At 36.1% G+C, this 22,000-nt stretch overlaps 1 protein-coding gene across 1 annotated transcript in view; it reads left to right on the top strand.

Moving 5' to 3' along the window:
* Nucleotides 1-22,000, top strand: part of grik3 (glutamate ionotropic receptor kainate type subunit 3) — a 178,464-nt gene that overhangs the window by 134,253 nt on the left and 22,211 nt on the right. Inside the window, exons 11-12 of the mRNA XM_048153261.1 lie at nt 12,520-12,743; nt 21,556-21,674. Of these exons, the coding sequence (XP_048009218.1) occupies nt 12,520-12,743; nt 21,556-21,674 (343 nt within the window). The remainder of the gene's footprint in view (nt 1-12,519; nt 12,744-21,555; nt 21,675-22,000) is intronic.

Here is a 22,000-nt window from a genome sequence, read left to right as displayed (position 1 = left end):
ATAAAAATCCAGCTGTTCATTGTTTGTTCATGTTAGTTCACAGTGCATTATCTAATGTTATCAAATACAACATTTGATTCTAATAATGTGTTATTAAATGATGAAATTAACATGAACTAAGATTAATAAAAGTATTATTTCTTAGTTCATGTTAACTAATGTCATGGGTTGAAAATGGACAAACCCAGCGTTTGGGGTAAATGTTTGCTCAACTTGCTGGGTAGTTTTATTCAACTCAACTATTGTTTAAAAATTACTGTATCGTTCGCTTAAAATGAACCCAAAGTATGTTGGAAATTCACATTTATTAATATGTTGGTAACACTTTACAATAAGTTCATTAGTTAATTAATGTTAAATAATGGACCTTCATGTTAACGTTAGTTAACGAAGATTAGTAAATAAAGTAATGTATTAATCATAGTTAGTTCATGTTAGTTAAAGGTGCCCTAGAATTAAAAACTGAATTTACCTTGGCATAGTTGAATAACAAGAGTTCAGTACATGGAAAATACATACAGTGAGTCTCAAACTCCATTGTTTCCTCCTTCTTGTATAAATCTCATTTGTTTAAATCTCATTTTACGTAACAGTCGGGATCATTAATATGTACGCCCCCAATATTTGCATATGCCAGCCCATGTTCAAGGCATTAGACAAGGGCAGAACGTCTGGATGTGCATGTTGCTAATGTACTGTTAAATGTGGTTAAAGTTACCATAGTTTATTACTGTATTCACGGAGACAAGAGAGCCGTCTGCAGTCTGTATAATGCATAAACACAACTTCATTCTTTATAAATAGCTTTAGCCACGCAGCATAGCCTCAAACTCATTCAGAATCAAATGTAAACATCCGAATAAATACAATACTCACATAATCCGACGCATGCATGCAGCATGCATGACGAACATCTTGTAAAGATCCATTTTGAGGGTTATATTAGCTGTGTGAACTGTTTTTATGCTGTTCAAGGCAAGCGCGATCTCCGAGGCTGGGGAGCGGGAGATTTAAAGGGGCCACAACCTATATATCGATGCATAGTTAATGATGCCCCAAAATAGGCAGTTAAAAAAATGAATTAAAAAAATCCATGGGGTATTTTGAGCTGAAACTTCACAGACACATTCAGATGACACCTTAGACTTATATTACATCTTGTAAAAAGAAGTTCTAGGCAACTTTAATACATTAATTAATGAACCTTATTGTAAAGTGGTACCAATATGTTTAATAAATGAACATTTATTAATAAGTTTAATGAATAATAATTAAACAATAAAGCTTTATTAAATTGCTTATTAATAAATGTTCACCCTTTGATTATTATTGTTGTCTCTAGTAATTTTGTGTCTGATTTTTAATTTGCAACCTATCTCGGTTTCATATAGTCATTTTTAAACAATAGTTGAGTTAAATAAAACTTCCCAGCAGGTTTGGCATTTAACATTTAACCCAATTACTGGGTTTGCCCTTTTTCAACCCAACTTGGGTTGTTTTAACCCAGAATTTTTTTTGAGAGTATAGACTAGAGAAAACCGTACAATGATGAATTCCATTGTACGGTTTTCTCTAGTCTATACTCTCAAAAAAAATGGTTTTCACCTTTTTGGGCTGATTTGGTTACAAGGGGACAGCACTAAATACAGGTGTAAACCGTTTGTTATCTCATCCCACGATCAGAGGTAATACCAGACACGCCGAATTTGTTTTCGCACCAGGGCTGCTAGATCTTCATTTACCGATGGCAGGTTATGCTCTAAAAAGGTGAATACAAATGGGCTTGGCGGTCGCTTATGAACATGTCAAAAATAATAAACAAGCTCACTTATAATAGTTATCACAACCAAATTCCAACTCTCTCAGCTTTACCCTTGCGTGATCTCGTGGTGTTTTTAATGATAGCTTTTCTTTAAATATCCCTCTGAAGTATTCGACCAGTTTTAGTTTCTCGTCGAATGTGTTAAGCCTCGGGCTCAATGCGACGGATTTGGGTGTGTAGTATACTTGAGCCTTATCAGATGGCCTGCACGGTATCGAAGGTGCGGTGTGTATTTTTAGGAGCACTCATTTTGCGGCTGAGTGCCCTTCTTGCTGCTGTCTATATAGATAAGCTGATCTGGAATCAGCAGACCTGAAAAGCAAACTAAGAAACAAGCTCTGGGACCTGACCTCAGCCTGCCACATGAGGCTGAGCTAGATAGAGTGTTTTCATGTGAGTAAACTCAAAGCCTTATCTCTGAAGAAGGATTTATGGACTCGGTGATTTCTCAACCGATTCTCACCAAATGTTGCAGCTTGAGCCTTTCATGAAAACAATTTAAGACTTGAGCGCAGAAGGAAATTTTTTTAATGGAATGAGATTTCCAAAGTTATTTCCATGAACTTAGAATGGCTTTTCTGATTGCCTCGCCATCCGTACGTCAGAATAAGCTGCATGAAACATGGACTATTTTCAGTTACAGACAAGAAGTCGGTTGCTCAAGAGCCCTTGTTGTGAGTGCGCGAGGAACTGAGAGGCTGTTATTAATGGCTCTTGTCAAAGTTATTTATCAGCTCAATTTATTTTCATCAGTATTTTTATTAGCTCTTACAGAATTTTCATTACTTCGCTATTGTTCTTTACACGATGAGTGTGTGTTATTTCTGCCCCTGACATGCGCGTGTAGGGTCATCCATCGAGGGCTCATAGATTTAAAGAAGACAACAAGCAACGACGGATTAGTACGGGGTTGTTTTCGGCTGATAAAGTGCCATTAAATCATAGGGTGATACATTTTAACTGTCATCCTGTGTGTTCGCATAAATCATGGTTTCATAACTGAATTACCAAACGCCTTTGCCCTGGTACGTCTATTTAACGGCACGGTGCTCTTGTAGGTTTATCAAAATAAGTCAGACGTCTTCATTCGTCTTTGTAGGTCAACAAGCACCGTAAAATGAAGGATAAACAGAAATGCGGGAGAAATAAAAACAGAATCCCAACTTTGGAAAATGTCAGGAAGAGGCATCTCATTGCCAAAAATCATTGAGTCACATTCACTAATAATTGCGTGGAGTATTCATGCTTATACGCGCAGGAGAGCATCTCGTTAAAAAAAATTTCATGCACACATGTGGTCCAAAGGGGTCCAACGATGCTTTTTTGGCCATTTTCATCTTTCTTTAGTGTGTAATTTTGCTGTTTGAGCATGAAAGAACTCTGCAGAGTTCCAAAGCTCCAAACTCTCTATATCAGTGTCACTGTTTCTGAACTCCCTCCATTGTAGTCTTAAGTTTTCTTCTGGGAACGAACGTCACAATACTCCTCATTTAAATCATTCCTGCCCATGTCATACGTGAAATAAAGGGGCGGGGCCTGAGTTAGTTAGTAGTCTGTTGAAACTTAAAGGTGCCATCGAATGTTTTTTCACAAGATGTTATATAAGTCTAAGGTGTCCCCTGAATGTGTCTGTGAAGTTTCAGCTCAAAATACCCCATAGATTTTTTTTAATTAATTTTTTTTAACTGCCTATTTTGGGGCATAATTAGAAATGCGCCGATTCAGGCTGCGCCCCCTTTAATTGCTCGCACTCTCCGCCCCCTCCCGAGCTCTCAACTCTATCATTGCATAAATAAAGCTAATATAACCCTCAAAATGGATCTTTACAAAGTGTTCGTCATGCATTCTGCATGCATACATCGGATTATGTGAGTATTGTATTTATTTGGAGGTTTACATTTGATTCTGAATGAATTTGAGGCTGTGATCCGTGGCTAATGGCTAATGCTACACTGTTGGAGAGATTTATAAAGAATGAAGTTGTGTTTATGAATTATACAGACTGTTTTTAATAATGAATCTTGTCTCTGTGAATACAGTAAGAAACGATGGTAACTTTAACCACATTTAACAGTACATTAGCAATATGCTAATGAAACATTTTTACAAATTTTTTAACAATTTACAAATATCACTAAAAATACCATGATATCATGGATCATGTCAGTTATTATTGCTCCATTTGCCATTTTTCGCTGTTGTCCTTGCTTGCTTACCTACCTAGTCTGTTGATTCAGCTGTGCAGATCCAGACGTTCTGCCCTTGTCTAATGCCTTGAACATGGGCTGGCATATGCAAATATTGGGGGCGTACATATTAATGATCCCGACTGTTATGTAACAGTCGGTGTTATGTTGAGATTCGCCTGTTCTTCGGAGGTCTTTAAAACAAATGAGATTTATATAAGAAGGAGGAAACAATGGAGTTTTAGACTAACTGTATGTCATTTCCATGTACTGAACTCTTGTTATTTAACTATGCCAAGGTAAATTCAATTTTTAATTCTAGGGCACCTTTAACTGATGGTTATGGTAAGGGCCAGGACATTTTAACACACTTGAAGCGTTTGACCAATCACAACACACTGGTCCAGCTGACCAATCAGAGCACATTGGGCTTTTCAAAAGGAGGGGCTTCATAGAAACAGGAACTAAACAGGGGTCTGTTTCCCGAAAGCATCGTTAGCCAACATTGGTCGCAAGTTCCTTCTTTATCAGTATAGTTCAAAGAGTCTGTGTTTCCTGAAACCATAATTCCATTGAACCTTCACAAACAGTATTGCAAACTTGTGTGGTTGGAACAACAGCTCTCCAGAAAGAAAAGCAGTTTCTTTTTTGTGTGACATGTGGACTTAAAGGTGCCCTAGAATTAAATATTGAATTTACCTTGGCATAGTTAAATAACAAGAGTTCAGTACATGGAAATGACATACAGTGAGTCTCAAACTCCATTGTTTCCTCCTTCTTATATAAATCTAATTTGTTTAAAAGACCTCCGAAGAACAGGCGAATCTCAACATAACACCGACTGTTACGTAACAGTCGGGATCATTAATATGTACGCCCCCAATATTTGCATATGCCAGCTCATGTTCAAGGCATTAGACAAGGGCAGAACGTCTGGATGTGAATCATCAGACTAGGTAAGCAAGCAAGAACAATAGCGAAAAATGGCAGATGGAGCAATAATAACTGACATGATCCATGATAACATGATATTTTTAGTGATATTTGTAAATTGTCTTTCTAATTATGTTTCGTTAGCATGTTGCTAATGTACTGTTAAATGTGGTTAAAGTTACCATTGTTTATTACTATATTCACAGAGACAAGAGCCGTCGCTATTTTCATTTTTAAACACTTGCAGTCTGTATAATGCATAAACACAACTTCATTCTCTATAAATCTCTCCAACAGTGTGTAATGTTAGCTTTAGCCACACAGCACTATCAAACTCATTCAGAATCAAATTTAATACATCCAAATAAATACTATACTTACATGATCCGATGTATGCAAGCAGCATGTATGACGAACATCTTGTAAAGATCCATTTTGAGGTTTAGATTAGCTGTGTAAACTGTGTTTATGCTGTTCAAGGCAAGCGCGAGCTCGGGGGCGGGGAGCAGGAGAATTAAAGGGGCCGCAACCTGAATCGGTGCATAGTTAATGATGCCCCAAAATAGGCAGTTAAAAAAATGAATTAAAAAAAATCTTTGGGGTATTTTGAGCTGAAACTTCACAGACACATTCAGGGGACACCTTAGACTTATATTACATCTTTTAAAAAGAAGTTCTAGGGCACCTTTAATAAATCCTTATCTTGAGCAAAATAAGCAAGCTGACATTCAGTAATCTATCAATCTATATCTTTTATTTTGAATATGTGCAAATGTCAATATAGGCAAATGTTTTAAGCACAGTTTTTGAAGAGTGCGGATGTGCGTACATGCTTTAGTATGTAAGAATGAGCCTAAGAGTGAATCTGGAAATAAAGCAAAATAACTGAGAAAAAGGATAATTAGTCCTCAGATGCTATGTCCGTAATTTATAGCAAAAAATCTAGCATTAATTTGATCTCAAACAGATTCATCAGATTCATCTTGCTTCACATCATTTACCAAAGTGGTTTAACGACAAATTTGTGACAATACGGTTTTGGGAAACTAGCTAGGTGATTTCTTCAATGATGCATCGTACTATGGTCGATAAGCGAGTTACATCGTTGTACGGGAAACACCCCAGAGCGTTACTGACACACAGAGAGGAGCTGCAACAATGTCACATATGGGGAAAAAAAATGTTTTTGTTTGTCTGTTTGTTTTGTTTTTAAATATTAAAGCATGAAAACCTGTTCTAGTAGAGTATTAAACACAAAATCAAGACTTTGAAAAGGGCATAGTAGGTCCCATTTTAAAGGGTTAGTTCACCCAAAAATGAAATTTCTGTCATTTATTACTCACATTCATGTTGTTCTACACCCGTAAGACCTTCGTTCATCTTCAGAACACAAATTAAGATATTTTTGATGAAATCTGCGAATATCTGATCCACACATAGGCAGCAACGTCACTGCACCTTTTGATGCCAGAAAGGTAGTTAAAAACATCGTTAAAACAGTTAACTTGACTACAGTGATTTAAACCTTAATGTTATGAAGTGACGAGAATAATTTTTGTGCGCCAAAATAATGACTTTATTCAACAATTTGAACTGTTGTCATACGTAGTGAACTCAGTGCAGGCTTCCTTGTTTACGTCTGAATGTCGGATCCTGTGTCAGTATCACATGCATGCGTCGTGCTGCTCACGTGTTCAGATTCAGAAGCCTGCACTTAGTTCAATATGTATGACAACGGTTCAAATTGTTGAATAAAGTCATTATTTTGGCCCACAAAAAGTATTCTCATCACGTCATAACATTAAGGTTGAACTATTGTAGTCACGTTAACTGTTTTAACCATGCTTTCAACTACCTTTCTGGACGTCAAAAGTTGCAGTGACGTTGCTGCCTATGTGTGGATCAGATACCCTTGGATTTCATCAAAAATATCTTAATTTGTGTTCCATTGATGAACAAAGGTCTTATGGGTTTGGAACGACATGAGAGTAATTAATGACAGAAATTTCATTTTTGGGTGAACTAACCCTTTAATATCATTCTAATGTTAATAAATTTGGAATATTCTAAATGAGCAGCCGTGTTTACTAAGTTAGTCATTTGCATAAAACACACCCAGCCATATCCATATAAGGACATGTCCTTTGCAGCCTTTTGTTACTCTCAGCAAACATATGATGCTCTCTATAAAATACTCAATACTTTTATAAGGCCACCCAGAGTATGTGGTTTCAGTTGTTCCTACTTTTTCTTTTTCTTTTTCTTTTAAAATAAATTTTAGTATGAAAATTACTGATGAATAATGATTCATGTTCTTAAAATGTCAGAACACACATTTCATTTTAGTTGCGTATTAGCATGCATATTACTAGAATATTGGCAGTTTATTAGTACATATAAAGCACATATTAATGCCTTATTCTGCATGACTTTATTCTACATTCTTAATCCTACCCAATACCTAAACTTAACAACTACCTTACTAACAATTAATAAGCAGTAATTAGGAGTTTGAGGGGAAAGTTGCAGTTAATACTTTATATGTGTTCCCTATACTAAAGTGTTACCTTATTTATAAACCTCAAAAAGAAAAGAAAAAAAAAAAAAAAATCAGAAAAGCAAAACTGTACAAGATATTCACATAAATGTTATACTGATTAGAAAAGAAAAAAAAAAAAAAAAAAAACTTTGCATCGGTATATAATAATCAGCAATGAATGTATCAAGAGTAATCAATAATAGATACACAATATATATTTTCTGTTCCACCTTTCTGTGTTGTCTCGTTACACAAACATAGAAAAAAAAGTGTTATGACTGCTGCGGTGACATTGACAGATTTCTGGGAGATTATGGATCACTCTCACGGGAGTTAGATATAAGACGCTTTCCAGGAGACTCCTGGAAAACATGATGTCAAAATAAAGACAAGAGCTTTAAATATGTATGTTGTGTTTATTTTATGGTGGAGAGCAGCATTTGATAGCTGTAATGCTAAAGATAGAGAGCGCTTCTTAAACGCTCAACTGGATATTAATTAAAGTCATAAGGACCGCTGTGTCAAGTAGGACATCACAGTTTATTTTTCTCCTTTTTTCTAAAAGTGGCCACAAATCCCACTCCAGAGCTAAAGGTCATGGTGGGGAAGGCGCTAAATGATGCAACAGGCTTATTATACTTGATTTAGTTATAATTGATGATCTCATTAATCATCCAGCCATGCCAGTATTAATGGCTGCCTTAGCACGTCATTTCTTCCTGTTATAGTAATTAATCTTTGCTCCGCTGGATAAGCCGGAAGGTTATGTACCAGCGCTGGCTCATTGTCTCGCTGTACTAACTTTGACTTGGACTATGTAGGACCTTTTAATACATTTCACAGTCCTGAGCACTTTGCCAAGCTAAATCATTCTCGTTACGACCTGACAAGCAAAGACAAAGTCCTTAAAGGATTATCAGAGAAGATATTGACGTGTCCATTGCCTATGAATGGAAACTGATGTCTCAAACCTTGCTGTGGCTTCAGTGTAATTACCTCTCGCTCATGCAAATGTATTTGTTTTTATAAAACGGTAGTCAAGCTATAAAATGTGGTAACCTCCTTGTTAGAGGAGACCATTGTTGTATGATATTAACTGTCCTAAAAAGAAGCTTATCTACCCTAAGACAGCGTGAATTACCATGCTGCTGGATTATATCCATGATGTTAACCCTATAAAGACTACTGTATCTGATTTGTTTTGCAAATCAGCGAAGTTTTGATCGTGTTGATCATTTAGAGGCAAACAAGGCTAAAACTGCTGATAAACTGCTGTTTCCCCACAATCTTCTCCATGCCTTCTGTTGATAGTTTAGAACTTTTTTTAGCAAATAAAAGGTATTTTAGCATAATTTTACAAATATTCACCTTCAGCTCATGGGTCCTTTTGCTGGGAAATCTGGACTTATTTTTATGAAGTAAACATAAGAATTACTTTTTTAATATTTCTAGATGAACACTTACTGGACTGAAGCAGCTTAGGTTTAGTTGATTATCCATCATTTTTTTAGAAAAAAAATCAAGTTCAAATGAATTAAATATGATCCATTAGGCTTTTGAGGAAGGTTTATTTGTTCATCTCTCAATCATCATTGTATTGCATTGCATTGTTTTTCCCTCACAAAAAAAAAAAAAAAAAAAAAAAAAACTCACCAAGGGTGCATTTATTTAATTAAAAATACAGTAAAAACAGTAATATTGTGAAAAATTATTACAATTTAAATTAATTGTTTTCTATTTGAATATATTTTACAAAGTAATTTATTTCTGTGATCAAAGCTGAATTTTCAGCATCATTAATCCAGTCTTCAGTGTCACATGATCCTTCAGAAATCATTCTAATATGATGATTAGTTCCTCAAGAAATATTTGTTATTATTATCAATGTTGAAAACAGTTGTGCTGCTTTTTTTTCAGGATTTCTTGATGAATAGAAAGCTCAAAAGAACAGCATTTATCTGAAATACAAAGCTTATGTAGCATTATACACTACCGTTCAAAAGTTTGGGGTCAGTAAGAATTTTTATTTTTATTTTTTTTTAAAGAAATTAAAGAAATTAATACTTTTATTCAGCAAGGATGCATTAAATCAATCAAAAGTGACAGTAAAGACTATATTTTAAATAAACACTGTTCTTTTGAACTTTCTGTTCATCAAAGAATCCTGAAAAAAAAAATATTGTACACAAATATTTTGTACAATTGTAAACAATAAATGTTTCTTGAGCAGTAAATCATATTAAAATGATTTCTGAAGGATCATGTGACACTGAAGACTGGATTAATGTGTGTATATATATACTTTTTTTTTTTTTTTTTTTTTTTTTTTTTGAGATAATTTACTCACCCCCATGTCATCCAAGATGTTTATGTGTTTCTTTCTTCAGTGGAAAAGAAATGAAGGTTTTTGAGGAAAACATTTCTAGGATTTTTCTCCATATAGTGGACTTCACTGGGGTTCAACGGGTTGAAGGTCCAAATGTCAGTTTCAGTGCAGCTTCAAAGAGCTCGACACGCTCCCAGACGAGGAATAAGAGTCTTATCTAGAGAAATGATGGTCATTTTCTTAAAAAAAAAAAAAAAAAAAAAAAAGTATATACTTTTTTTTAACCACAAATGCTCATCTTGTTCTGCTCTGCAATCCTCCATGCATTACGTAATCACGTTGGAAAGGTCACGTGTGACGTGGGCAGAAGTACCATGGTAGGGCGAAAAACACCATCTCATTTTTATTCTCCAACTTCAAAATCGTCCATCATGATCTTTTTTTTTGTTGTTGTTTTGGTAAAGGCCGTTTGACAACTTGGCTGAATTAAAAAAATGATATTTTGCAGTAAAGTCAAGTAGGTTAAATAATTTTACATTTTGAATGTATTACTTTAAGTTATATGTTGAATTCATGTTTGAATTGGATGACATGGGGGTGAGTAAATTATCAGGAAATGTTAATTCTAAAGTGAACTAATCCTCAACCACCAAATTAGCTGGTGAAGCTGGCAACCAAGAAAGTATTGCTGGTTAAACTAAGCTTGACTGAGACTCCATCATCCAAAACACATCATGGTGACCAGCACACTAGTGCTTTCAGCAGGGATTTCCTTGCCCTGCAGGAATCTGTGTCTTGAATGGTCACTGCGAGAGGACAAAAGAAAAAACTGTGGGTTGTTAATCTAAATATTTAATGAGATTGCAGGTACCCAACCTGCGGACACACTGGAGTTTCCCTTTGTCTTGGTTTTCTTCCTTTCTCCTTGTTAGCCACATGCAGTACTATATTTTTAGGCACTCAGGTCTGTCAATCAGGACTGTGGCTGTTTTCTTAACCACTGTCCAAAAGAAAGAGACCAAAGCCCAGGCTGCATGAAAGACAGAACAACACAAAGAAAGGCAATACAATTCACCATCCAAACACCAGGACGGGTCACAGCAATGAAATGTCACAGAAAGCCTAGAAAGTGTAACAGCGGTCTTGTGGTAGAAGGAAGAAAGGACATCACGTCGTGATGAAAATGCTTCAGTTCATGGTGGTTGGATTGCAGTATTTTGTAAAACCAGAGTCTGAACCCCTTTGCGAGTTTCATCATGTTAGGGGGAAGGACGCAGCGAAGCGTGCACCAAGCAGCTGGTTTCATTAACCTCCTGTCCAACCCTGGAGAGAAGGAAGCAGGGTAAGGCGATGTAAATGGTGACCTTCTAAATATGCAGCCAGATATCAGCGAGTGAACGCCTCCCTGCTCTTGCCATTCATAGAGAGGTAGGGAATGTAATAGCAGACAGCGAGGAAACTAGGCCACTTGTTTCAACAGTTGAGTCACCTTGGCAATACTGACTTTGAGCCTCTGGGGTGTGAATCCGCCCGTGTTACGGAGTGTGATAGGATGGTTTGTATGCTGTCATATCTATATTTCTCACAAGAAAGACCTTTTCACATAATTATAATGATATACAGCCTGCGATTGCTCCAACATCAGTACAGAGCCTAGATACGTCCATTAAAATGAACAATGGACTTCATCAGTTTTAATAGTTATTGTGTTTTTTCTTTCTTTCTGAAAATCATCATGTTCAATTTGTACTAGTTGACTAATTCATTGATTGTGTTCTGACTCTTTTGAAACATGCAACACGAAATCAAAATTTACTTTCCGAGTCTTATTGCGCACATTTCATTAGAAAACAAAACAAAAATTAAACGTTTGCAATCTTTGTTGTGTTTCAGGAGAGGAATAGTCCTCTACAAATAACTGCAAACTCGTATGCATGTACAGTATCTTCCACTTTTCCAACAAAGAATCACTGGAAAAATGTACCACTAAACAACAACTAACTTTAATCCTTTTTACTCAAATTATGATTACAGGGGCAGAGTATCTATTTATAACGACTTATTTTTGTGCAGTTCTTTGCACAACACTTTTACCATAGTGCATGATTTGTAAACTAATACATTTTGACGTTTCCATCACATAAGCAGCTCCATATGTGTGGCTTTTCTGATGCAGTAAACTTGCTCAGTAACTCACCTGATACAGCAGTGCACTCGTGATGTGAAGCGCTCGGGTACGTGTCCTGCGAAACACGAATCACAATACAAGAGCTCAAAGACTTGTAGAAGCAGCTGTAATGGCACGGTTGCTCCAGTAAATGTGTTTTATCTCACGTTTGCTTTTGTTAACACTATCTGTTAGGTTTAGTGTAGGGTTTCTCACTGGGCATTTCATTTCCAAACTGCTGTAAAAAAAACGTTGCCAGATTCTGTTTTCTGAAAACAAGAAACAACTTAGTTTTTTTTTTTTTTTTTTTTTTCTTCAGAAAATGAATTGCACTTTTCATTATACAGTTAATTGGATGTTCTGCCTAACATACTTTTATTGTTAAATATCCCATTTCTTTTGCAAATATGTCACGCTAGGAAAGTTAAATGGTTGTCAGTGTGGTTTCATGTTGAATTTCAAAGAATAGTATTGACTAGACTGTCAATTCTGTTGTTTGTATCCAAACACTTCTTCGATCCTATTTTTTTGTTCCCTGTCTCCTAGAGGGCTGACCTTGCTGTGGCTCCTCTCACAATCACCTTTATGCGGGAGAAAGCTATTGACTTCTCCAAACCTTTCTTGAACACCGGCATCAGTATCCTGTACCGTAGACCCAACAGCACCAACTCTGGCTTCTTCTCTTTCCTGAACCCCATGACCCCTGATATCTGGGTCTACATCCTGTTGGCCTACCTGGGAGTGAGCTGTGTGCTCTTCGTCATCGCCAGGTGAGCGACAACCCATTATTCCTGTGGATCTGTGCACCCGTGACTATTAACCTTCATGGTACCTTGAGATGTTTGCTTTGAATTCACTCAGTAAAGCATGAAAGGGCAAACAGTAATGCGTTATTAGTGGTGTTTGCTAAGGCTAAGAGACCAATCCTTACCCAGGGACTAGAATATCAAAGAGATTTGCTGGTGGGTTTTTGTGGCCATTAAAAAAACCCTTAACATATATATATATATATATATAAATTGACATTTATTCATTTTGCAGAAACTTTTATCAAAAGTGATTTACATTTCAATTAATGCCCAATGTTGTTCCTGGAGATCTAACTTTCTGCAAAGTTCAGCTCCAACTCTGATCAAACACAACTGAAACAGCTAATTAAGATCTTCAGGAGCACTTGATAATTACAGACAGGTGTGTTGGATCAGGGTTGGAGCTGAACTCTACAGGTAGGTAGATCTCGAGGACCAGGATTGTGTACCCCTGATTTAAGGTATACAGGGGCACATTCAAGCTCAAACCGGTGCGCAACGTTTTTCTACAGTTTCCGGGTTGAACGGCATGTTTCCTGGAAACGGTGTGCAACGGTGTGCAACAGGTTTGAGATGCATTTTCTCTTGTTTTGTGGGTGTGTCAAAAATCTCAGCCCAATCAGCATCAACATGCATATAAACCACACAGTATTAAAGAGACATCTTGCACAATGGGTATGAATGTAATATAAAAGTACTATACATATTTTGCTATTTTGTATTTTGGAGTTACACTTTCATAAACTTTTCTATTCTCCTCTGATTATATAATGGTAAATATTACAATATCATAGCACAACAACAGTGATCAGAAATAATGATAAGCCTAATATTCACAATAAAAATAATGTCATATAGATCATTTAGTCTCGGGCGTAAGAAGTGGATTATCCTTCACCTGAAATGTTTGTCTTTTCATCCTGAAATGTGAGGCAAATGTTGGATGACAATAATTTGAAGTTCACTTGATTGGGATGTTCTCTTTTATTCTGGACGGCAAGGTCAGTGACTGTAACATCGAGTGTATTTTGCAGTATTAAACATGTATTTATACCGACTTCATCAGGCTCTGAAAAATCTTCAAAAAGAACACAAAGAATGGCCTTCTCAGCTGCCATAGTTGCAACTCCTGCATCATCAGAACAGGGTGTTCAATGAACCACCGTTTCTGTTTAAAAAACATTTTGCAATATTTTGTCGGGGCTGAACGCAGCCCAGGTGCATCTCAATAAATTAGAATATCATGAAAAAGTTTTTTTTTTTCTTTTTTCTGTAATTTAATTCAAAAAGTAAAACTTAAATATATTCTAGATTTATTAGACATAAAGTAAAATATTTCCAGACTTTTTTGTTTTAATTTTGATGATTACAGCTTGCTGCTCATCAAAATAAAAAAAAATAAAAAATCAGTCTCAAATTATTAGAACATTTAATTTCAAGTTCTATTAAATTACCATTCTCAGGGTATAAACACTGGGTTTAGGTCAGTAACTGACTTGACAGTTGTCCAGAAGATGATCAACAAGACCATCTACAATGAGGGTAAGCCACAGAGGGTCATTGCTGAAAGAGCTGGCTGTTCGCAGAGTGCTGTGCCAAAGCATATTCATGGAATGTTGACTGGAAGGAAAAAGCGTAGTAGGAAAAGGTGTACAAGTGAAAGGAATGACCACAAGCTTGAGAAGATTGTCAGGTGAAGCTGATTTCAGAACTTAGGAGAGCTTCAAAAGGAGTGGACTGAAGTTGGAGTCAGTGCATCAAGAGCCACCACACACAGACGTCTTCAGGAAATGAGCTACAACTGTCACATTCTACGTACCAATACACTTCTGAACCAAAGACAACGTCAGAAGCGTCTTACCTGGGCTAAGGAGAAAAAGAACTGGACTGTTGATCAGTAGTCCAAAGTCCTCTTTTCAGATGAAAGTAAATTGTGCATTTCATTTGGAAATCAAGGTCCCAGAGTCTGGAGGAAGAGTTGAGAGGCACAGAAACCATGTTGCTTGAGGTCCAGTGTGAAGTTTCCACAGTCAGTGATGATGTGGGCTGCCATGTCATCTGCTGGTGTTGGTCCACTGTGTTTTCTGAAGTCCACAGTCAACGCAGACATCTACCAGGACATTTTAGAGCACTTCATGACAAGCTTTATGGAGATGCTGATTTCATTTTCCAGCAGGATTTGGCACCTGCACACACTGCCAAAGGTACCAAAAGCTGGTTCAGTGACCATGGTGTTACTGTGCTTGATTGGCCAGCAAACTCACCTGACCTGAACCTCATAGAGAATCTATGGGGTATTGTCAAGAGGAAGATGAGAGACACCAGACCCAACAATGCAGATGAGCTGAAGGCCGCTATCAAAGCAACCTGGGCTTCATTACACCTGAGCAGTGCCACAGACTGATCACCTCCATGCCACGCCGCATTGAGGCAGTAATTCATGCAAAAGGAGGCCCAACCAAGTACTGAGTGCATAGAAATGAACATACTTTTCAGAAGCCTGACATTTCTGTTTAAAATATCCTTTTTTTATTGATCTTATGAAGTATTCTAATTTATTGAGATTGGTGGGTTTTTGTTAAATATGAGCCAAAATCATCACAATTAAAAGAACCAAAGACTTAAAGTACTTCAGTCTGTGCATTGAATTTATTTAATTCATGAGTATTAAATAAATACACAATACACAATTTGAGTTGAATTACTGAAATAAATGAATTTTTCCACGACATTATAATTTATTGAGATGCACCTGTACATAGTTTTTAATCAATGTATGCATTCCCTGAGAATCAAACCCATGACCTTGACATTGCTAGTGCCATGCTCTACTGTTAGAGATACAGGGATACTTTGTGTGCATATATTCATACACAACCCATTACTGCCACTTGTCCAAGAGCTCTGTGTCACCGTAACAACAACAAAGGCACCCTATAACACATTTTTTTAGGTTGATTACTCAAATCAAGTCACTCCAACTACCAGAGTTGTAGCACTGGAACCAATTAATCTGATCTATTTCAGTTCAAATCAACAGCTATCACAGCACATGCTAACACAACTTATTTAACATGTATATTTAATCAACAAGTAAGATATTAGTAAGCTCTATAAAAGTATTCCTGCGACTCAAGCTTTCTGTGAGACAGAGTGAAATGTGGTAACACTTTATTTTGATAGTCCACTTTAGACAAGTAACTTTGCAACTACATGTCAACTAACTCTTATTAGAGTATTAGTAGATTGTTGGGGTTCGAGTTATTAGAATAAGTTGACATGTAGTTATAGATTCAATGTAGTGTTTACCTTCGTGTATCTACTCTAAAACTTCAGCTTTACTGTCAAATATAACATCATTAATACATTAAAATTAACAGCAGAATACATTAACACTTAAATTCAACATTTATACACTTATCCAGTCCTATGCAAAGCATGCTAGAAACTACAAGTTATCGAGACAGTTTCATTAATTTACTACAACCTAATTAAAAAAAAAAGAAAAAAAAAAGCCAATTATTGCAGAAATTTTTACAGACGATATTAGGTTGATGTAATGGTCAACATTATTATGTCAACAGAACTCTACAAAATAGTGTTTGCAATTTAAAGGTTTTAATTAAAACAATAAATTACAATTTTTATCTTGTAACCATGCATTTAAGTTGTGGTAACAGGCAGTGCATATATAATTTCATCATGGTAAAGTTTCTTGCCCTGCACAGGTTTCTCATTGAAAGCAGTTGGCTTATCAGAGACATTTATGAATGGGATTTTTGGTCTTGGACAAGCAGCAGAATTGAATGCTGTGAGAGTGAAGACGGGTTGCCATGAAAGATCAAACTGCTATTAAAAGTTCATATCACACAATTTGCAATCCACTCAATCATATAAAGACTGCTTTTTTTTTTTTTTTTTTTGAGGGTTCTTGAGTGGCAATGCCATTATTTGTAGGAGCATCTGAAGTGTGTTTAGCAGCTCTCACTGAAGGGCCCTTCAGAGTGACCATTACTGAAGAGTACAGACTCTAGAGACTTTACAGAAGTCAGACTTAAGCCCTATTCGGACGGGATTAGTTTTACATGGGGAGGTGGGGGTAAAGTAATTATTACCAGAGCTTCTCAGTGATTTTAGTCCCATCCGAATGTGCCATCTCAGTAATCATTACGAACAATGTCAGGAAAGATTATGGCGACTTTTACCTTCTGTAAAAAGGTCCGGAATAATTACCTCAGATAATACTAATCCCGTTCGAATAGACCCGCTGTAAATATGTACAGTAAAATTCCGTAATTTCCTGTTTAAAAGTAGTTTTCTGCGCATTGTTCAAGCAAGGAAGCACTTGAAGAAACATGCATTTGTGTTGTAGGTGGTAGGACAAGTCTGTGGCAAACCTCAAGTAATGTTACGCCCGAGACTAAATGATCTATAATGTTTTCCATAACATTCAGAGCAAAAAGAAGATCGAAGCAATTGTCAGAGGCACAAAACTAATTTTATCTTTAGCTAAGTGCCTATTACCATCATAATCCAATCAGAATTTAATTAATAAATCGGACCTAAATGTTATTTATAATTTATATATTTAGATTATTATGTGTTTGCGCAAATGGTATCAGAAAGCAACATATACCCACATGACGACAGGGAGGTGACAGCAGTGCGTAAATCAAGTTACCCCTCCCACTTCTGCTAGTTTTACTGAGATGTCTTGTCCCGTGCGAATTGGCCAATTAATATTACAGACGTCCTGACGTAAAATTACTTTACTCCACCTCCCCATGTAAAACTAACCCCGTCCAAATAGGGCTTTAGTGTACATGTTAGGAGATCCTCAGCCATTTGAAGAAACTGCTTCAGGCTTCAAACTAAAAGGCTTCAGGTCCCATAAAAACACACCAGGTTACAGGTCTCAGCTCTCGTACAAGCATCAGGTGAACGGCCTCAGACATAAAGACATCAGACGAAAATGCATGGGGGGATGGATTGACTGACAGTTTGAGGATCAACTGTCTGGAATTACGAGGTTTTGTCACAAGCTCTTGGTGACCAATAGCATTGATTGTTTTTAAAAAAATAAAAAAAAATAAAACAAAAATGAAGAAATATAGAGATAAGAGTTTTCCGCCTGACACCGACGATATATTCTTAACTGTGTAGCATTTATTTTATTTATTTTTTGGCATTGGGAAACACTGCTGTAGAGCACTGCTTTTGTACGTTTGACTGAATTGTAATTGTGTTTATTTCCTTTTGTCATTTATAATGGATATTGTTGTTAATTTAAATATTGAATTCAATAAATATTATTTTATATAAATAATATGTTGTATTTGCTATTGAGAAAAGGTCCATTAGCGCGTAATATGGATTGAGTGAAAGTTACATTAATATGTCTCTAGATGGCAGCAAAACATTACGAGTGAATGAGTCGCAAATGACTTTTAAATTGAAAGGGACTTTTGTAAACAAATGACATTGTTTTAGCGCTGTTGAGGAAAATTCCTTTAACTATAAAAAGGACAAATACAAAGATCACTTTCATCAGCAGACATTCAAACGGATTTTATAATGTTTTTATAAAACCAGCCAAATCACAGCCGTGCCGATATACAGCCATATTGCACAGCTACGAGTGTGATATATATATATATATATATATATATATATATATATATATATATAACGGTTAGTTCCTGTCCTTGATTCTGTTTAAATGTCTGATGTATTATCTTGTCCTTTTAACAGTTAAGGGGTTTTCCCATGACTGACAGTGTTAGTCAAAGCATTTGTCAGTTGCGTCTTGTTCTGTGTTCACAACAATTCAGTCTTTTCAATGCAAAAGTCTTCACTACTGATGACACACTCATAAAGACAGTCTTTGCACCATATAATGGTGTAATAATGTAACTTTTTTTGTGACTATTTTTTCCGGTGAATGGAAGGTTTTTAGTGATTTTACTTCATTAAAGTTGCACTGATACATATTTTTTGGCTTTAATATATATATATTAAAGTAATATATATATAGTAAGTCTGAGGTTGTTTCGTCCAATACTTAATTGTACAACACCTGAAACCTGACATTGTTTTTCAAACCCTCACCCTAACCCTAAACCTGTAGGAAGCACCAAAGTAAGTAGTGAATGATAATTAAGCAATAAACATTAATTAAATAGCTTCTTAATAAATGTTCACCTTTTGATTATTATTGTTGCCTCTAGTAATTATGTGTCTGATTTTTAATTTCCAACATATTTTGGGGTCGTTTTAAGCCAGCCATATAGTCATTTTTTAACAATAGTTAAATAAAACTGCCCAGCATGTTGGGCAAACATTTAACCCAACCGCTTGGGTTTGTTCATATTCAACTCGGGTTGTTTTTAACCCAGCATTTTTAGAGTAAAATAAGTTGAATCAGGAATCACTCATATCAACGCTGCTCTTGCCCTGTTTACATTTTCAAAAGAATAGTGTGCCATTGGTCGAGTCAGTGTTGCTATGTCAGCTGGTCGGGATGTTTAAACAAACAGAGCAATGTTTTCAAAGTGCCGGTTTTTGCACTTTTCAGGGAAATCAGCCTGAGAAAGGCATATTTATTGATGTCTCTGTATAATAAGAATATGAGAGTATTTTAAAACACTTACAACACATCACCTTTAACATAAAGAAGGTAAAAAAGTAATACACATGGATGTATTATCAGACATGCAGACGTTTTTTCCGAGGCAATGAGTGAAAACATGCACACAGACAAATGTGATCCTGAAACGTGTCTTCTGCGATTTTCCAGCTACGGTGCTTGTGCTCTGCTAACAAGTCCCTTGACAATACCTGCATCTCTCATCTTTTTAAGCATCTGCTTCGAGACGTTCCTCGTACAGTAGATGTTAAAGGACAGGTGCTAAAAGGAAAATTACAGACATATGCAGTTACTGGGAGTGTCCAGAGTTAATTATGTTATAGTTTAACAAGCTGTTGAAAGAGCTGAGATGGTACACTCTTGCCACAGTTAGTAAGATACTTGTCTTGATTTGAACAAAATGCCCTGAAGTGGCCAATCTGTAATATATTTCCTTTGGCACGATTGTAAAGTAAAGTGCTACTCTAATACTAAGAGTTCATAATTAGAAGTCAAAAGTCGTTTATGCAGTTGTAACCTACTGCTTTAAAGAACACTTTGTGCTAGTAACATAAGCGAGTATATTAGCAAATCTCACAAAATGAAACATTAATGACTATATTTCTACATTTATTAAGTGGTGTTTGCTCATGCAAATCTGGCTTTCAAGATGGGTTTTGCTCAAAGGTTTCTACACAAAAAAATGAAAGTTGAAAATAAAACAAAAATGATTGGAGTGTTTTACAGAAAAATTTCAATAGTCCACTTTAGACACTCTACTAACTATAGGTAACTTTGCAACTACTGTACTGTAATGTACTGTATTGCTTCTTGCAAGGTTACTTATAGTCAGTATACTCTGGGTTATTTTAGTTTTATTTATTTATTTTAAACCCAAATGCTGGGTTTAGCCTGCTAGGTCATTATGGGTTATTTTTAATATTTTAACCCAGTGCTGGGTAGTTTTTCTGTAACTCAGCTACTGGGTCATTTTTTACTGTCAATACAAATGATGCACCCCCTCACATACCTACCCAGCGCTGGGTCAGTGTAACCCAATGTTGGGTAGTCTGTGCCAAACAAGTTAAAACTCCACTCTAAAAAGTGCTGGGTTAAAAACAACCCAAGTTGGGTTAAATATGGACAAACCCAGAAGTTGGGTTAAATGTTGGGTAGTTTTATTTAACTCAACTATAGATTAAAATTACTATATGTCTAGCTTAAAATTAACCCAAAATAGGTTGGAAACTAAAATCAGACACATAATTACTCTATAATAATGCTGGGTTATTTTAAACCCAAATTTGGGTCAAATATGGACAAACCCCTGGGTTACAAATTTAATAATAAAAAAAAAAATAACCCAACAGTTGGGTTTGTCCATTTTTTTACCCAAATTTGGGTTGAAACAACCCAGCATTTTTAAAGTGTAGAAGTAACAGCAATAATCAACAGGTGAACATTTATTAATAAGCAATTAAAAAAAAAAGTTTATTATTTAATTATTATGTATTAAACTTGTTAATAAATGTTAATTTATTAAGCATATGGTAACACTTCATTTTATGGTTCAATTCTCATTTTTAACTAGCTGCTTATTAGCATGCATATTACTAGTATATTGGTTGTTTATTAGTACTTATTAAGCACATATTAATGTCTTATTCTGCATGACCTTATTCTACATTCTTAATCCTACCCAATACCTAAACTTAACAACTACCTTACTAACTATTAATAAGCAGTAAATTAGGAGTTTATTGAGGCAAAATTTGTATTTAATAGTGAATACACGTTCCCTATACTGAAGTGTTACCAAACATAATAATTTCCAACCTATTTTGGGTTAATTTTAAGCGAGCAAAATAGTAATTTTTAAACAATAGTTGAGTTAAATAAGCAGGTTTGGTCAAACATTTAACCGCTGCGTCAAAACAACCCAATCGGTGGGGTTGTCTATATTTAACCCAACTTGGGTTGTTTTTAACCCAGCATTTTTTATTAGAGTGTAAGATATTAGGGTCCCCAAATGTGGGAGTTTGGGAAGTCATTATTATTGCAGATCAGTGTTGTTTGTGGTGCAGAACTCTTCACTTTTAAATGTGTTGCAGAGGTCATGTTTGTGACTCTCTCTGGTTCTTGCGACAGGTTCAGCCCGTACGAGTGGTACGACGCCCATCCGTGTAACCCAGGCTCCGATGTGGTAGAAAACAACTTCACCCTTCTCAACAGCTTCTGGTTTGGTGTGGGCTCCCTCATGCAGCAAGGTACGGCGCTTCTACTGCAAACTCAATGCACTTTCCAAAGACGTCAAACAAACCAAAAAAACCTGACAACAGCGTGATTTGACTGTCTTCCACCCTTTACCTGTCAAAACCATGGAGTTCAGACTTTTCTGACAGGAGGAGGAAGTAGTCATCTTGCTTGTCAGTGAGGCGGGGATGAGGGGTGTCAAACATCTGTCAGACACACTGGCAAGTTAGAGGGATAACAGCAGCGTTTGTTTCCTGACACTCAGCTGCCATCAGAGACCTTCACGATTGTGAGTTTGAGGTTGGGATGACAGTCGACAGAAGAGTGTCTCAATCGTAGC

This window comes from Megalobrama amblycephala, linkage group LG13 (genome assembly GCF_018812025.1).
Source record: "Megalobrama amblycephala isolate DHTTF-2021 linkage group LG13, ASM1881202v1, whole genome shotgun sequence".
NCBI classification, from domain to species: domain Eukaryota; kingdom Metazoa; phylum Chordata; class Actinopteri; order Cypriniformes; family Xenocyprididae; genus Megalobrama; species Megalobrama amblycephala.
The sequence above is the reverse complement of the archived record's forward strand: the minus strand, read 5'-3'. Positions and strand labels throughout refer to the sequence as shown.